Raw genomic sequence first — 17,841 nt, forward strand, 5'->3', positions numbered from 1 at the left:
ACATTTTCAAATGCTCTGCGTGGTTTTCTGTTTGCTCTTTCATCTTATTTATATTGCACTGTTGCTCAGTGGGCTTTCTGTTGGATGCAGTCAGAGGCAACCATCTGGATTCAGTCAAAACTTCAATGTAGTGATTACAGTTGTACACAGGTATTCAAAGGCCCAGTGTGTAGGATTGAGGGGCATTCATTGGCAGAAATGCTATATGATATTCATAACTATACTTGCATTAGTTTACAGTCACCTGAAAATAAAAATTATTGGGTTTTTTGGAACATTAGAATGAACAGGTCCTCTTCTACCGAATCTGCCATGTTGTCTCTTAAGTAGCCCAGAACAGACTCAGAGGTAGAGTGAACATCCAAGGGAGATCCCCGGCTCCTCCAGTCTGCATGTTGAAGTATCCTTGGGCAAGATACTGAACCCCAAATTGCTCCCGATGTGACAGCATATGAATGGTTACTGTGAATTGTTAGTTGTATGGTAGCCTAGGCCACCAGAGTGTGAATGTGTGTGCCAGTGGGTTAAGCACAGGTTAAAGTGATAATCTTAACGATGACTCAGCTCCGTGAAGTGTCCCAGTGAGCTTCTCCACTGAGCCAGCATGTACAACACCAGGGTCTCTCTAGCAGCCATATTACATCCTATTAAATACACCTATGCTTTTCCCATGTCTGCTGTAAAAAAAAAAAAAAAGTCTCCAGATGCTTGGCACACAGGAGACATGTCAGTTCTGCAACCTGACCACTAGATGCCACTAAAGTCTACACACTGGACCTTTAAGAAGTCATCTTGATTAGTCATCTGTGTCATTAAATCCTCCTGTTTGATTATTGATACAACCGGGGGAAAAGCTCCATCTCCAATAGTGATACATAGCAAATCAGCTCTCCTCTGACACCTCAGGACCAGCAGTCATTTTTTCCACACACAAAGTGCACCACTTGCATTTTTTTTTATTATTATTCTTAAATTTAGCAGCATTTGTTCCTTCAGATTGCAGTTGTGTTCTTAAATTTTACATTCATCAGTATCCTCCTGAGACCCTGCGTCCTCATAGGAAGACATCACATTTCAGATTTTCTGCACTATATAATTCAGTTTGTGGACACTTTATTTCGAGCTAGTAGTAGAAAGAACACAATACACTAATACGTGTAAAAACAAGATAGCAGCCATCTCTGCTAGGTCACTCTGCAGCTGATCCTGACACAAGAGAGTTAAAAACCTGATCACATTCTATTGAAACTCATTCATTTGTTTCATGTTTGTAGTTTGATATTGCATATTGTTGACTGGGAAGTATTTGTTTTAGGATGTTTATGGACTTTATTATCATTTCATCTGTGGATACTGGGACTTGATTGTTGCAGCATTTCACACAGGCCAGCTGGGTGTGACAGACTGTTCCTCCAGACAAAAAGGACATTCCTAGCTTTGAGTATGGAGCAAGGAAAATTCATAGAGTTACAAAATGAACACATCAGTCAAGTTTTTGCACAGTCATGTTCAGGTACTTAAATGAACAGTTATGAACAGTTTTAGACTTGAACAGTGTCCTCTAACCCTTAGTTACAAAACACTGAACAAATGTTGCAATGTTTGTAATTTAATTGAACTTAAGTTTTATACTTTATTGCTCACTTGTGGCTATTCAAAATGAACCCAATTTCCCCATATGAGTGCATCATTTAGTTCAAAAACGACTTTATGTTCAAAGACAATGCTTAGTTTTTCATACTTATCAGATCTTACTAATCCCATATAGCAAGGAGAAATAAAAAATGCATACTAAACAAAAGGGTATATGACAATATATCTCTCTGCCTTTCAAAAAAAAATCTATAGCAAAAAACTGACATGGTAGTTTTAGTCTTTTCATATACTCATGATAGTCAGATTTACATGCCTTCTTTGAAGTTTTGAACTACACAACAAAGCTATATATATAACTAGCCTAATGGATGAAGTTTTATTTATTTATGTATAATTATTGTTAATATTAAAGAGGTTTGACCCCTGTTCACCAAATAGAATTGGTTGCCCATCTTTTTAAGGCCTACCTCACCCCCAAAAGGGCGTTTCCATACGTGGAAACTAAATTGAATGTGATTGGTTGAGGCGCGCCCTGCACCTGTGACTGCTGTGTGTGAGACAGACAGACTGAGGTAACCTGCTTGAGGGAGCACGAGGCAAGATAGTGAGTGAGGATTTATTTGACAGTTTCACGTTGAGAAGCACGGTGAGTAAAATTCATCTGTAAGGGTGCTTTGGTGAAAATGCAAAGAAATGGAGGATTTGTAAGTTTCTGAGCATTTTCTGTGAGGATGTGAGCCCTTCCCTGTGTGTGAAGAACTGACAGCGAAACTCCGTTAGGAAATTGTCAAATTAATGATGCCCTGTTTGTTGAAAATACATAGACGTGTTTTAACAACACTTTCGGGGTCGCTTTTGTCCACTTTTAAATTCGGCATACAAATATTCCACCAAATATGGTATGTTTTTGGACAGTTTTATTTAATTATAGTTAGTTGCCCTGTTATTTTGAACAGCTTCCCTCCTCGGGGATGAGAAGCGGATATGTGGAACAAACGGCGTAGAACAATTTTTTGAAGTAAAATATTCACGTGATTGTATTGTTTGGTGGATGACATGCATGCCGAATACACCACTGGGTTTTATTAAATCATATTAGGTATAATTTAAGTTATGTGAGCCATTTACCTTTGCTGTGCGGAAGGAAACATTAAAAACCGAGATTTCCCCAATGGTGTTTGGTGTTACTGAAGAGCCACAGTTAGGGGAGGCCATTATTTATGGTAAAAAATGTTATGATATTTTATAGTTCAAGGAAGAGAAATAGAGGGTAAAGCAATAATGAAAGTGTGTTTCTGTGAGTGAGGAAGTGGTGACTGTTGTTGTTGACAAACTATTGTTCTGTGGCAGCCTTTGAGCAGCCTATAACCATTTCAGGCCATCAAACAAAAAGAGACTTCTGAAGGCTGTTTTTTTAATTAGATATTCAAGTTGTTGGACCAGTGCACCTTTTTTGTGTAAAATAATTAAGTACTTATGGATATATATTTCTGTATCTCCTCAGATCTGAGTGGCACACAGCAGGACACTTCCTCCTTCCATCATCGTTGGACCTGAGAGATACAGATGGAGGGAGTGCTGATTTTAAAATCTGCCTCTCCCCCCAGCTGTTCCTCTCACAGCCCTCCTCCTCTTCCACCAGATGCTCAAGAAGGTCCAGATCTCCCATCGTCCTTTACTGTACCACCACCACCACCTCCTCCCCCTCCTCTTCCCCTGCCCCCTCCTCCTCCTCCTCTTCTTCCTCCCCCACCTTTTGGCTCTCGTAATGTCCAGCGACGTTCCATGAAAAAGCTCAACTGGGACACGATTCCCAGCCAGCGTGTCCTTGGCAAACTGAATGTCTGGACGTCTAAACGGCCTCAGAGAGACCTCGTGCTGGACATTCGAAGCATGGAGGAGCTTTTCAGTCACGTGGACAAACGGGCCTCGCTGCACAGCTCAAGGGTCGTGGGTCTGAAGAGTGATGGTGTGGACTTCTTTCCACAGGTAAATAGCATAACAAGCTGGACATAACTAAGGTTAATTTCCAGTAACTGATGCAGACCATCCTCAGTTTTTACTGGCACGTAAACTCACACAGAATGCACAAGCTAGGGAAGTAATGAACACACAAACAGGAACTGGTTTTTAAAAGTTCCACACTAATATTGACATCAATGAGGAACTGCTAAATTAAAACCCACGTTAGTGGGTGTTTTTGCTTCCTCAAAGATTATGTGGAGTACAGTGCTGATTATAGATTTGTCTTCTTGTGCAGATATGGCTGTACAAACAAAACATTTTATTTATTAGTATTGATCATTTTTGTTTCTTTAGGTCACAATCCTCGACTCTAAAAAGAGTATGAATATTGGGATCTTTCTGAGACAATTCAAGAGGTAAGGCTTGTTTAAGCTCTGAATGACAGAATGTGGGTGAGAATGATTGTCTTCGAGTATGATTCAGTTAACAAAATGCAACCACAACAAGAACTACAGGAGCTTTGACAGGAAGAGCTACAGTAAGCAGTAGTCGGAGCAGGTTGCTTTCATGTCAAACGCAGAGCTGGGAAAACAGATCTTGACACTGTGGTCACTTCCACTGTGCTAATCATTACCCAACCAGCAGGCTCTTTATCTGAGCAGATTATATTCAAATACATGGAAATGCCCTGTTAAACGTCATTTGAGAGCATTTAGCAACAACATAGAGAAAAGTTATGACTCACTTTATTGATACTTCAGTGATAGGCGAACATAGTGCTAAACCAAAGGCGTGAGGCTGAGCAGAGAAAAGGGAAAGGGAGGATAAACCCAGCAGCCATGTTGGATTACCACTATAATGCACCAGCATATATCATCCTTTCCATGTAGTTGTCCCCTCATAAAATGCAGTTTCTGGTGTAGCAACAGGGACATGATTGCTTGTTGAGTCCCGGATCATGAGACATTGGGCACCTGAGCACAGATATGCAAAAGGCCTCACCGGCACACAGACTTTGTGGTTTTGCCTTCTGTTTTGATGATGTTTTGCATCTCTTTGTTGTCAGTATGCACACTTTTTTTGTTTTTGTGTGATCATTTTGTCTTCTTTTGGCATGTTGTGTCTCTTTGCAGTTCCTTTGCATCTCTGTCTTGAGTCTTTTTCTGGTCAGTAAATATTCAAGAGTAGTAATGTGAGTGGCATTTTGCAGTACCTGTGACAAGGCCTGTGCCCTGTTCGGTAATCCATCCGTGACTAATATGGCCGATTGCGCTCGTTGGGGCCCTCAGGGCAGTGATGGACGAGTGTTTCCATTACACCGCCCTTTAGTTTTGTCTCTTAGGTTATGGCTGGATCATTTCACTTTAGAGGGTCAGGTATGCAGGGTCTGATGTTGTTGGGAGTTGAAAATACAGATTTTGTGAAGTGTGATCTCACTGTGACAGGTGGATTTTAGCATGACTGTTGCCTGCACTGATGTATGCAGGCATGTAGGACTGGTATCAGAGTGAAGTCAGAGGCTCTCAAAGGGAACACAGACAAATTTCCAACGTAGCCTCCCTGGCGTTTTTCCACTGGTATGTTGATGCTGCTGTTGCCAAGACAACGAGATTGAGTTCTGTGTTCCTCAGAGCCTGTAACTGTCACAGCCTCCACAATTAGTTTGGTTGTTCCATTGTCTGCCATTTCCGCAACAAGGTAGAGTAAGTGCAAAGAACTTTCATTGATACTCTTTAGTAGTAAGCTACAGGGGAAAACAAAAGCGTTATTTTCTTCCTGTTTTGGTTGCGCAATGGTTGAAGCACTTCCTTTGTGTCTTAAATCGAGCCTTCGTTTTCCAGGAGATCACACCCAGCTGCAGACAGAGTTGCATAGTGAAAGCAAGGCTTGCAGGGAACTAATTTAAATGCTAATGCTGTCTTTATTCTATAGCCATTACTATTGTGCAATCAACTTTTACTCCATAATGATGAGGTAAAGATAAAAAAGTTTTTATTTCCACTTGAAATAGAAACACAATTTTTTTTTTCTTTTACATTTATATCAACTTGTCAAATAACATGTTATGATGAAATTGGTTATCATGCTTTTCATGAAAATGATAGTGAAACTAAAACATTTAAATGTGGTGTAAACAGCTGTCTTATAAATGTATGAAACCTATTTGAAATCATATTTAGCTCCCTTCATAAATTTTACCACAAAAACAATTGTGCTTTGTAGGATTAATGTTCAAAGTGTTTCACATTCATTTTGTCTTTCACATCCGAATTCTAACATGTCAAACATGTTGGCCTAAATGTGTTTGTATTCTCTCTTTTTTTTTGTCTGAACCTCCTCAGTATGACTTCATTTTGGTCCAAGGTTCACTCAGCTCTCACTTTGAATACCAAACGCACTTTTAATGTGTGTCAACAGCTAAACACTGCAATGATATCTGCTCATGTACGTCAAATTCAAATTGCATCTGCTTCTTGTTTGATAGTGACGAAACAGCACATGATGATGCTTTTTATTGGCATTTGCTGGACATTGAAAAAAATCCAATATTAACTTGTTTTTACGTAAAGTTTGACATTGTGTTACGACTTAATATCTAAACAGGCATTTATTATTATCCTGCTAGTAGAGATATAGGCGGCTTTGTAGTCACGGTGGCAGCTGGTTTTCTATCTGGTGGCAGCAAAGGTCAGCTGCAGCATCCAGTTACTGAAAGTTGGCTGCTGCTGACCAACGAGATTTAAATGAGCTGCAACAATAATATTATTATTTGACGACCGGGTTGATCATTGTTTGTCTTCTGGGTTTGACTTTGTGACTGCTGTGCTGTGTAAGGCAAGGCAAGGCAATTTTATTTATATAGCACCATTCATACACAAGGCAATTCAATGTGCTTTACAAGGGAAATACGTTAAGATGAAATATTAAAGGAACAGTAGATCATTAAAAACAAAAGCTAAAAGCAAGAAAAACAGTGCAGAAAATGCATTTAAAAAGCAAACATAAAGCAAAAGCAACAGCAGACAAATATAAAAACAATAGCTACAGATTATCCTAACAGTAAGTTACATATCTAGTTCACTGGTAAGCTGCAGTAAATAATAATGTTTTAAGTTGACAGTTTCAGCCGACCTCAGATATTCTGGAAGTTTGTTCCACAGGCGGGGAGCATAGAAACTAAAGGCTGCTTCACCTTGTTTGTAGCAGCCTCCTCTCTAGTCTCAGGTGAACTGTATGGGTTTCCCCTCTCAATACAACACCCTTGGGACTTACTCAGATCAGGCAGTGGGCTGCAACAGAAATGTAACACAGTAGAAACATAAAATAGAAAAAATAAAGCAGAGCATGATGCCCATGTGATGCTAACCTAACTGAAGCAGGTCTTCTGTCTCTGTAATTTGTTTGTAGCCCGACTAATCACGTGTGGTAAGTCCTGTTCATTATGGCAGGACAGAAGGCAGTACAAGAATGTTTTTATTACGGTTGTCTTTTGTCTCCCTCTGTAGGCCAGTGACTGATATTGTGCAGGACATTCGTCAAGGGAACTGGCTCAGCTTTGGAACAGGCAAACTAAAAGAGCTTTGTAAACTGCTGCCAGAAGAAAGCGAGGTAACACCAGCTCCACTCTTCTCATCTTTCCACTTGTATGCATGAAATAAGCTTCATGAACATTTAAGTGTCGTGGAAGAAGAACTTTTTTTTTTTTTTAAGAAGAAGTCCTTATACTTGAGCACTTTGATTCCCTTTTGTTTCCTCCAGTTTAACCTTGTAAGATATATATACATATTTAATCAATATTGTGTGTATGCACAGGTGAAGCAGCTGCTATCATTCAGTGGAAACCTCTCTGTGTTACCTGAGGCTGACCAGTTTATGGTGCAGCTGGTCAAAGTGCCAGGGTGAGTCTGGAGTTTCCCCAAAAGCCTTTTCATTTTTGCTTCTTTATTGTTTTTTTGTTGTTTTGTTTTTTTTTTTACAACATATCAAATCATGTTCACTCATTGAGAACACCTGAGCTCGTATTTTTGGCCTCATCCATATATCCTGTGGCTTAATAACTGGTGATAAAACTGATGTTCATGTTCATGTGTCTTGTCTTCAGCTATGAGGAACGCCTAAAAATGATGGTGCTGAGGGAGGAATTCTTTCCTCTTATGGAGGAGGTGAAGAACTCTGTTGCTGTCATGACCAAAGCAGCTAATGGTAACATTTCATACACATTCACTAAAGCTGCTAGCAAAAGCATATTTTTCCTCCTACCTGTAGTGCTATTTATCAATCTAGATTGTTTTGGTGTGAGATGCAGAGTGTATGGGTATTGCCTGTAGAAACATCTGCCTTCTCTCAAATATAATTGGAACCAGATGGCACTCAGTTTGTGGTGCTCAAAACATCAAAAAAAGTACATTATATAATAATCCACAGACTTTGTTGTGAGCATTTTGATGTAGGAACTATTTTCTGTCTACTAAATTACACCCATTAACCATATCATCGCGCAGAAGGAAGCGTGCATCTACTGCTAGCACAGCTGAGCTAGCTAATGTCACAGCTCAGCCAAGGATGATGACATTAATGTTTACATCTTGTATTGTCACAAACACAAGCCTCTCATCTATGAGTAGATGCACGCATACTCATAACAAGGTCCGTGGAATATGTTGAGTAATCGGGTCATGAGTTCTGGAAAGAGACATTGTAATTTTTTGGCGCATTAAGCACCATAAGCTGAATGCCGTAGAGCTCCATTTTATTCAAGGGAAGGCAGACATAATTGTGGCTGATGTCTCCAACATTCGGCAACTCACACCAAAACAATCTAGATTGAAAAATACCACTACAGATAAAGGGAAAATATACATTTTTGATTTGGGGGTGAACTGTCCCTTTAAGGTTCTTTGTCTCCATCTCTTTTGCTTCTCTTTCTATAGAGCTGTTGGACTGCGATGACCTCCACTCGGTCATTCGACTAGTATTAAAAGCCGGGAATTACATGAACGCTGTTGGTATTTTTCTTTTTAGAATTCTGTTTTTTAATACTTATTCTTTAATGTATTCTATCAAATGCATTTCAGCTGCCCCTTTTGCTTTTTACTCAGCATTTATCATACTGATGAATGGACCATTCGCATGATTTATTATTCAGGGTGGTTACAGTGCCAATGCCATTGGCTTCAGGATGACCTCTCTGCTCAACCTAGCAGACACTAAGGCCAACAAGCCTGGCATGAATCTCATGCACTACGTTGCCAAGGTGAGGAAAGTGGAATGAATGGATGAAAAAAACAATCTGTGAAATCACGGCTGCTATCATGCTTTGTTCATAAACAGTTATGTAACTGATTTATTCTCCTGCTCCGTCTCTTTATTCACTGTTGCCCTCTCTCCTTTATTCTCCACCCACAGCAAGCGGAGGACATCGATGCTGAGCTGCTGACTTTTCCCACCCAGCTTGAAAACATTGGGATGGGATCGAGGTGGGCATCATTGGTGTCTATTGGTGATTTAACTGAACATGGTTTGCTCACCAACAGTAGCTTTAAATGTTGTCAAATCTATTTCAATCTGATGTTAAAGCTGGCTGGTTTGATAATTAATTTTGTATCATCTGGAATACGTCATGTGATTCAATTTAACACAGAATTTGTAAAGAGGACATCATTGCAGACTTTGAGAGGGAAGTCAAGAGGATCAAGGAAGTGAAACTGTACAGCAGCAGACAGCCTGGTCTCTTACAACAAATGGAGACATTCCTCATGGTAAAGTTTCCCTGTGTTGTTTGGGCTCTTATTGTGCAAAACTGAGTTTGTGAATGCTTCGGTCAGTCTTCAGTCTGGATCCCTCTGCTTTATACCTATAATGTTTTTCATTTCTTAGAGGGCTGAAGCGAAGCTGGCCGATGTGGAGTCCTCTCTTCAGGAGCTAAAGGCTGTGAGCGACGCCGTTGCTGAGTACTACTGTGAAGACCCAGCTACCTTCAAACTGGAGGAGTGCTGCTCCATCTTTCATTCATTCTGCAAGCGCTTTGACACAGCTGTACAGGTAAGAATAGAAAGGATTTACGATAATACTTAAATGTGCTATAGAATAAACTACATAACAGGGAAAAAATACAGTTGTTATGTATTTAAAGGTATAGTTCACTCCCCAAACGATAATTTGTATATCTGTAATCGCCCTGTGTTACCTTGAGTTTGTGAAGAAAATTTGTTTTTCTCACATTTCTCTATGATGAACAAAGAATCCAAATACGGAGAAAGTTCTTTGTGAATTAAAGTAATGGGGGGCCACTTTTAACATCAGCAAAACTATATCAGATCATCTGTTTACAAACTCGTACAGCTGGTGCAGTATAATCCAAGTCTCCAGCTGTATGCTCATTACTTCCCAAACATGCATTTTTGCTAAAACTTTACCATTTAAAACACTTTAACAAAGACGATCTCATGCATAGACAAGTGCACCTGTGCTGTTTTAGTGGAAGTGTTTGGAGAATATGTGTTTGGAAAGTACTGAGCATTATACTGCAGGAGTTGTATGAGAGATGGTAAATAGGTGTTTTTATATAGCTTTGCTTTTGTTAAATGATGCCCCCTATTATTTCAGTTCATAAAGAATTTTCACTGTTTTTGGATTCTTCGTTCACCATGGAGGTAGCCTGGAAATCTAGACCCAAATCTAGAAAGATTTAGGGTCTGGCCATGAGTAATGCAAATGGCCCAACTCGAGGGGCGGCACCAAGCATGCATTTGTAAATATCACTGCACACAATTGGATAACACTACGACCAATCAGAACAATACACGGGGTGACGTATCCAGAGCGCTACCAGCAGAGCTAACTGGTAGATTAGACTCTTGCCGTATCCGGTCGGCAAAACAGCAAAAACGTCCTTCTTGCAAAGGAAAGATTGGAGCGCCGTCTTCTGTTCCTCTTTTAGAGAAAAAGCCAAGTCTAACTCGTTCATTGTATCGGGCCAAAGCCGTTTCAAACAACTGGTGTTCATCTGTAGCCATCTTGCAATGTTTACTGACTGATTCCGGACTTCGTCCTCGCAGCACTGTCATCATCTGTTTAGCTCGCCTCTGGCCCGCCTATATCAGATACACCGATGTGATTGGTGCAGCTCGGTTCATGGGCATAGGTAATAAGCATCATTACTGATTGCCAGAGTGACTCGCTGAGCAAATTCAAATTCCGCTCTCGTGAGAACTCTGGATTTCCAGGGTACAATGGAGGCATGTGAGAAAAAGTTTTCATTACAAATGAATAGGCGAATGTTGAGTACTTCTCAGTTTCTACAAGCATTGTCCTCTTGTCCCCTTGTGTCATTACTTTGCATTGTATGGTATCTAACTTAAATTTATTCTTCCTTGACATGGCTGTAGGAGAACCGAGAGCGAGAGGAAGCAGAGCAGAGACGCAAGCGGAAGGAGAGCATGCGTATTGTAGCCAAACGCCGCTCAACAGTGTCCCGCACAGGACCCGAGCCTGATCAGGACTCCTCCAGCTTGGAGTCGGTCTTGCACAGCTTTCTTTCCACCGTTCCAGAGGGAGTAAGCAGATGCAGAAAGAATACACTGCCTGCAATTGCAGGATCCCCATCTGAGTGCAGCTCTCAGACTGTTCCGTCAGTAGACAAAAATGAGGCTACGCCCCGTAATAGACAAGAGACACCCGAGAAGAAACAACCCAAGTTGCAGAAAGAGGACAAGGAAATGGCAGAAGCAGAAAACAAAGAAGAAGCTGAAAAGATGCGTGAGATAACTCGGAAGGTGCTTCACTACCAAAATGACAAAAGCAGCGCTGATGGGGACAGAGTGTCAGGCACTCCTCCTCGGTCTAAAGGAGCACAGGATACACCAGCAACCCCAAGTACCCCTCGCTCTACAACAAGAGACTTCTTATTTACCAACAATGGGGATGTCGGCTCCCCGTGGACTATCCTGAGCCCTTTTACTTGCTCCCCAAGAAACACCTCCTATCGAAACCGACAAGCACACCTACGCAGACAATCCTCAATGCCAGCTGGTGATGACCTTGATGATGGAGTCTGGGAGAGTGACAGAGGCAATTATCTCCCCAATTCTTCCAATCGGGACAATCAGACAACTTCATCTGGGGGTTCTGCGTCCCTTCCTGAGTGCCGCAGTCAGAGAGCTGTGTCGCAGGGTCCAATCCTCAGGTCTGCCTCCTTGGACGAAACCAGACAATCTCCAGCATTCCGGCTGGGAAACTTGTTCCAGAAAGGCACGTCTCAGAGGTCATACTCTTCTGGATCAACGACGGAAAGCATGAGAGAAGAAGGAGCAGGAGTCAGTTCACTGCTTGGCAGGAAGGCAGGGAATCAGGTCGAGGGTCAAGCGAGCACTTCTGGGTTCATATCCTTCTTCAGACGCATCGGAGGCAGAAATAAGACTGGTGATGTGGAGGAACAAAACATCAGAGGATCGAATACTTGATTCCAAATTTTATCTAGAGACAGAGTACAAGCTTTGTCATTTTTATGTGTTTGTTTGTCTATTTTTATTGTTAAGGTTTTACCCTTCAGTGAGCCCAAAGTAAAGGGGAACTTGCTCTGAACTGTGAAAGTTTTGATTTTGTGGGAGTCAAACCACATTCAAAAATCTTTTTTTTTCTTTTTTGTCTTTTTCTGTGCAATAAAGGGTGTCATTCTACCTTTTAAATTTGACTTGTTTATGGATTATGCACTCAACATTTATTGTTTAATGCGATTCAAGTTGAAATGTCTCCTCTGTCAGCCTTTTTATGAAATCCTTGACAGTCTGACTGGCGCTAATGTCTCCTTAGTGACGCCTGCTCAGTTTCCAGTACTTGCCTTTCACTTCATCTATTATTTCTTCTCTCTGTCAGTCTGGCTGCAAGGCAGTCATTCAGGTAGCAGAGGTGCATTTTAACTTCTGGGCTTCTAACACATGTAGGATGTGAACAATCCTGAACACAAAAGCGACCAGATTGGAAATTCAACCCATAGATACATTCATTTAAATGTCAGACTCCTAGCTGATGCTGTCATCACAACCGACAAGAAAATCTGAATAGGACACATTGTTGCTGGTGAACCCATGCTGGTATCCAGATGATCTGTCCTTCCACCACTGTGCCACCCTGGTGTCTCTGCCCAGCAGTGGCTGGGTTTTTTGGACAGAAAGAGAAGAAAGACGCATTCAGCTGTGTTACTTGGGCAACAGGGTTTGTTTACTGCCATTTCATTTGAGCTCTCTCAGTGTAATAATACTCTCTTGAACAAACTGCTCAATACAGGCTCCTTTCTGACTGTTCTGTTGTCCTCCCACGTCCATCCCTCCCACTGGCGAGTGCTCAATGGGGACATTTTCAGTCGCCTAGCACTTCAAATCAAGGGGCACAATGAATTGAATAAAACAGGAAATATATGGGCAGTTTCTGTGAAAATTAAAGTCTTTTGTCGTAGCTGTAAGCGTAAGCAAGGTCTCCTTCAAGGTTGCAGATCTTTGTAAGTCAAATAAAAGCTTGGCCTTGTACGCAAGCAGAGATAACAGTCTGGTACTGGGAGCTGAGCGCTACGTCAGCAGCGACTGACCTGTTTGGTGTCAAATGAGCGCCCCGGAGTACAATCAGGCCATTGTGATAAAATGCTGAGTGCTTTTAAGGATCATCTCATGTGAGTCAACTCCTGAGGACTCGAGGTGACCTGTTGGCTCTCACTGGGGCTATGCTAAACAACGGTGTGTTCAGAATGTGTGTGTGTGTGTTGCAGTGAAAGATGAGAAACTTCAATAGAGAAGAGAAAGGAGGTGGGGTGGGGGGGAAACTTGGACCAAGTGAGAGAGGGAGGGACACTTGCAAGTTGTACTGTGAGGAAGCATTTAAGCAGAGACGAGCATGTGAGGGGAGAGAGGAAGCCAGTGTCTTACAGACAGAAAGCACAAAAGGGAAATGCACAGGAGCAAGAACTAAGGTCAACAGATGAAAGGAGAAGCCTGTATAGTGACAATCCTGGACGCTTTTTAAATGTGGGAACTTGCAGCTGCACCGAAAAGGTACATTAATGCTGAACATGTTTTGGGAATGCATAACAGATCAGCTGATATGTTGTCAAGTGAACTCTTTGCTCTAAGTGAAATATCTCCATGTTTTTATTCTGTGTAAGCCTGAAGCTGGAAGCACTGAAACAAATTGGCTTGCAGGAAGTGTTTTGTTTTAAGAAATTCTATTCCCTGCTCTTTGGTAACATGACAGAAGATCACACTGTGTGGAAACTTAATCCACCATAGCTGCAGCTATGGGCATTAGACTGTTTACAAGTGTTGTAATCTGATTTGAGGTTGGAAGGGAAAACCATGGAGAATTCACTCGTGATGTGCTGTGCTGTGTTCCCACAGTAGCATTTGAAATCACATTTTGGGTTGGTAGATGACACTCCATCAAAGTGTGCTCTGTATATACATGAATGATGAACCTGTGACTACTTTTAAAGCCTCATGTTCAGCCTTTGGAAATAGAGGCAACTTTATATTTTTGATTTACAGTGATTCCCTAAACATCTGTGCATCCCATTATGTTCTATGCATTTTTAAAGGTTACTGCTGATACTTATGATGGAACTTACATTGATAAAGCATGGGGAAAAAGTAAAACCTGAAATAGAAAATAAAGTTTTATGAAAATTAACTAAATTAAATGATTGACGCGGAGTAAAACATCACATTTTACGCATGTGTATGTGTGAAATTTTGGGCCTATCGACTGAAATTGACACTGTACTTTGAGTAATCAAGAAGCAAACCGGAGTTCTGGAGGGGAATTTTTGCATCAGCTGATAGTTTTATTACGTATCATGCAAACTTTATGTCAATAATTCGATCAAATAATTGACCCCGACGTGATTTGAACACGCAACCTTCTGATCTGGAGTCAGACGCGCTACCGTTGCGCCACGAGGTCTTCTAGCGTTGTGATGGAACAGCTGATTACTCACCACTTTGCGCAAACGTTCGTACGTCGTCTCCGTCTTCAGTTTGTGTATACGCCATGCGTTTCTCTGGCTAAACACAAGAAAAGGCACATCTGAGTGTACATCCCAGATACTGTGTAATGTGTAATGATTAGGCTGATAGTGTTTTTCTCTCAGGCGTTATACCCGTGCGCGTGCGTCATTGACTGTGCGCCTTCATTTTCAGACAAAAGAGGAGCAAAATGTGAGATCACAGCGCTTCTTTGCCAGTCTTTTTCTGCATGGTAATGAAAGTCTACGTCTTCATATAGCTCCATGCAGTAAATTGTTAGGATGCTGTGTAGGTGATGGGGCCCCCAGTCAGTCACTAGATGGTGCAATTTGTTGGTTTCTGATTTTTTTGTACATCCACACACACATCCAACACAGAGCCCTGAAGGTCCTCCACAAAACAATAAGTAAGTAAATGAAGTAAAAGTTGTTCAATTTTGATAAACGTGATGCAACCTATAGGAGAATACGTGTGACATACACTGCTCAAAAACATAAGAAACACTTAATGGTCAAAGAATTACACCAAGTCAGTCTGTCCACTGATGCCCTGATCCAGGTTTGGGAGGAGATCCCCCAGGACACTATCCAGCGACTCATCAGGAGCATGCCCAGATGTTGTCTGGAGTGCATACAGGCCAAACACACTACTGAGTCACATTATGAGGTCCTGTGATAAAATTTTATGCAATTTGGATCAGCCTGTGATTTCAATGTTTTACTTTGTTGAGTCCAGGCCTTCATAGGTTGATGATTTTAGTTTTCATTGACCGTTGTTACATCATTTTGTGCTCAACAAATTATACAGTGTACATCAGGAAAGATTTTCAGCTTGAATAATTCGTTCATCAAGATCTGATGTGTGATTTCAGTGTTCCCTTTTTTTTTTTTTTTAGCAGTGTCGTTGTACACATTCATGGTCAAACTACACAATCAAAGAAGACATGGATGTGAATTCATTTGTGGTAACATTAAAAAGCAAAACCCACTTTTTAGAAACCTTGTGTTAAAAAAATATGTACTTTTTGTAATTCTGGTGCTTTCAGGTCTGTCTGTTAATCCCAGCTGTTTTCCACACAGGAAGTGAAAAGGAGCATCTGGAGAATCTAGGACATTTAGCAGCTAACCTTCATAAGTGTCCAGCCTCCTCATAGCAGAATGGATGGGTAAGTGCACGCATAAGATGTAAAATCTGTGGGGGTTTTATCACACATTCTGCATTGTCTGTTGTTTGGCCCTGGCCATATGAAAAGTTCTGTCTCAGGGTTTCTTGTCATCAATGAAATCACATTCATCAGTGACCTTAAAATAGGGCGCTGATATTAATGTCCTTCCTGCTCCAGCTGTAGCTGCTCTGATTAGGATGCATGCTGTTTTCTGTCTACACTGATGAGATGGGCTTAAACGTCAGGGAGCTGGAGCTGCGCAGGGCGCATTGATTAGCTGGGTAAATGTCACATTGTTGCCAGCAAGGTGAACGGATGGCGATGGCTGTCAATATTCATGTCTTTTCCATTCAGCTGTTGCTTTTATTACACCAAAGCCGGATTTCATTTCACTTAATCAAAATAAATTGCAGGTGATCTGGACTGAGAAATGGAGGCATGAGCTCTGCATGTCTCTCCTAGACTTGCTCTTTTGCAGGAAGCCACCTAATTATGTTTACAGGGGTCAGACTGTGATGTTTGTGGTTTATCATCTGGGGGTTGGTTTGGTTAAGTCAGTTGTTTAAGGTCACAGGAGCTTAGCAGTATGAGTTTAATTAAGCAGAAAGATGCGTGTGCCTCTCAGTTTGCATTTGTTTTCTTACAACACAAGAAAGACCGGATTTAACAAGAAAATGGTGTGGCACTAATGTGTATTTATTGAGTTTGCAACCGCAATCTGTGTGTATCTAGCGCCTAATTTTAAATGAGTCATAACTTTTGCTGTCTGGAAACAGAATAATACATCCCCACACACACTGCAGCCAAAGCTTCATAGCTGCCTGATTCTCAGGATACTCTCCCACAACTAATACACATCGGACCGCATTCACAGGGGTTTCACCAGATAGTGAAACCCATCCTAGATATGAGCTACCACTTAGCTAAACATCCACTCTCATACAGCTAATGAGGAAGACTACTGAGTGGACATTTTGAGACAGAAGGAATGCTGTCAATGACACTGTACTTGAAACCATTTTACCTTACACTTAAAGAGCAGCAGGCTCCACCCTCTACTCTCCTCGACAGGTAATACTCTCCTCCTATCACAAGCATGCTTTCACCAGAGACCGTTGATAAACTGAGATGGCCCACTTTAGATTCATTTCCTGTAAAAGTATCACGAAGGTTTCACCACTGCCCTGTCCCGAGAGATTAGGCGTGGCCCTGAGTCTGTTCATTCCAATGGGAAAAGTGAATGCTGGTACAGATTATGACTGTTTCTTTCACTCTACTGTATAGTCACTTAAGTAAACATTGGACCCATTTTTCACGAGCCCCAACACCTCTAAACAACCTGACAGTGAAATGGCATTTTCTTCAGACAGACAGACATGTCTCTGTTTAAGCAACATACTACTGCCAGATCTGGTAACAACTGATGTCATCTTACACTCAGTTAATATCAGATATTAAGCTAGCAGATACAGACAAGCAAACAAGGAACAACATTAAATTTGTGCCATATATAGAGTTGTATTCATCAATCCACACAATGTTCACTACACTTCCAAATAAGAAGTGGGTATGCCGGGGAGAGACAACCACGCCCATTTAGGAGACCTGAAGTGCATACCATTTTGTACCATTGGTGCAGCTTGTAATAGAGTATCTTTGCTTTCGGCCACTGAAATTTGCATTAACATAGCCAGCTAATCAGGACCAGCCTACCCCAATACATGGGTAAGACAGAGTATATAAGGGAATACCAAGATGCTGTCTGTCGTCCTTTTCTCCTCAGTGATGGCAACTTGCTGGTTGGGATGGGTGTGGCTGGGTCAGCGTTATGGCATGACAGGGCATTCATTCATCCGGCTCTACCCACTGTACCCACAGAGTCCAGTAGAAGGTGAAGCCTGTGTGACATCGAACAAAAGCTATGGTATTGTACCTCTAGTTCTGTCAGCGCAGGTGGAGCAAACTACCTAGGGGCCCTGTTGCTCCCACGTTGCTACTGAGGAGGGTGCTGACGGACAGCATCAAAGTACTACCTTGTGAACTGTGTGGTTCGCACTTATTTAAGTAGGCATGTCCCAATTGGCTGGCTACGTTTATGTGGGTGAA

At 41.5% G+C, this 17,841-nt stretch overlaps 2 protein-coding genes and 1 non-coding gene across 3 annotated transcripts in view; 2 read left to right on the forward strand and 1 right to left on the reverse strand.

Annotated features, from left to right (window-relative positions):
- The first annotated feature begins 2,123 nt into the window (after positions 1 to 2,123).
- On the forward strand, positions 2,124 to 12,246 carry fhdc3 (FH2 domain containing 3). The gene is made up of 12 exons (XM_049592839.1): positions 2,124 to 2,242; positions 3,101 to 3,585; positions 3,916 to 3,977; positions 7,068 to 7,170; positions 7,375 to 7,460; positions 7,664 to 7,764; positions 8,493 to 8,563; positions 8,708 to 8,815; positions 8,968 to 9,038; positions 9,203 to 9,320; positions 9,439 to 9,603; positions 10,950 to 12,246. The coding sequence occupies exons 2-12, from the start codon at positions 3,163 to 3,165 to the stop codon at positions 12,021 to 12,023; spliced, it is 2,382 nt and encodes a 793-aa protein (XP_049448796.1). The 5' UTR covers positions 2,124 to 2,242; positions 3,101 to 3,162; the 3' UTR covers positions 12,024 to 12,246.
- A 1,205-nt stretch (positions 12,247 to 13,451) lies between these two features.
- trim3b (tripartite motif containing 3b) overlaps positions 13,452 to 17,841 on the forward strand; it is a 38,438-nt gene continuing 34,048 nt past the window's right edge. Inside the window, exons 1-2 of the mRNA XM_049591953.1 lie at positions 13,452 to 13,604; positions 15,650 to 15,735. The gene's annotated coding sequence lies outside the window, so the exon portion shown is untranslated. The remainder of the gene's footprint in view (positions 13,605 to 15,649; positions 15,736 to 17,841) is intronic.
- On the reverse strand, positions 14,437 to 14,508 carry trnaw-cca (transfer RNA tryptophan (anticodon CCA)). Its single transcript has one exon. It is a non-coding gene; the product is annotated as a tRNA-Trp (tRNA).

The sequence above is a fragment of the Epinephelus fuscoguttatus genome, linkage group LG12 (assembly GCF_011397635.1).
Source record: "Epinephelus fuscoguttatus linkage group LG12, E.fuscoguttatus.final_Chr_v1".
Classification (NCBI taxonomy): Eukaryota; Metazoa; Chordata; class Actinopteri; order Perciformes; family Serranidae; genus Epinephelus; species Epinephelus fuscoguttatus.

What these genes read in the sequence shown, in the direction of transcription:
- fhdc3 (XM_049592839.1), top strand. Translation starts at nt 3,163, where the DNA reads ATGGAGGGAGTGCTGATTTTAAAATCTGCCTCTCCCCCCAGCTGTTCC. An exon ending in GTGTGGACTTCTTTCCACAG is followed by an intron (nt 3,586 to 3,915) that starts GTAAATAGCATA and finishes TTGTTTCTTTAG; the next exon opens with GTCACAATCCTCGACTCTAA. An exon ending in CCGGGAATTACATGAACGCT is followed by an intron (nt 8,564 to 8,707) that starts GTTGGTATTTTT and finishes TTTATTATTCAG; the next exon opens with GGTGGTTACAGTGCCAATGC.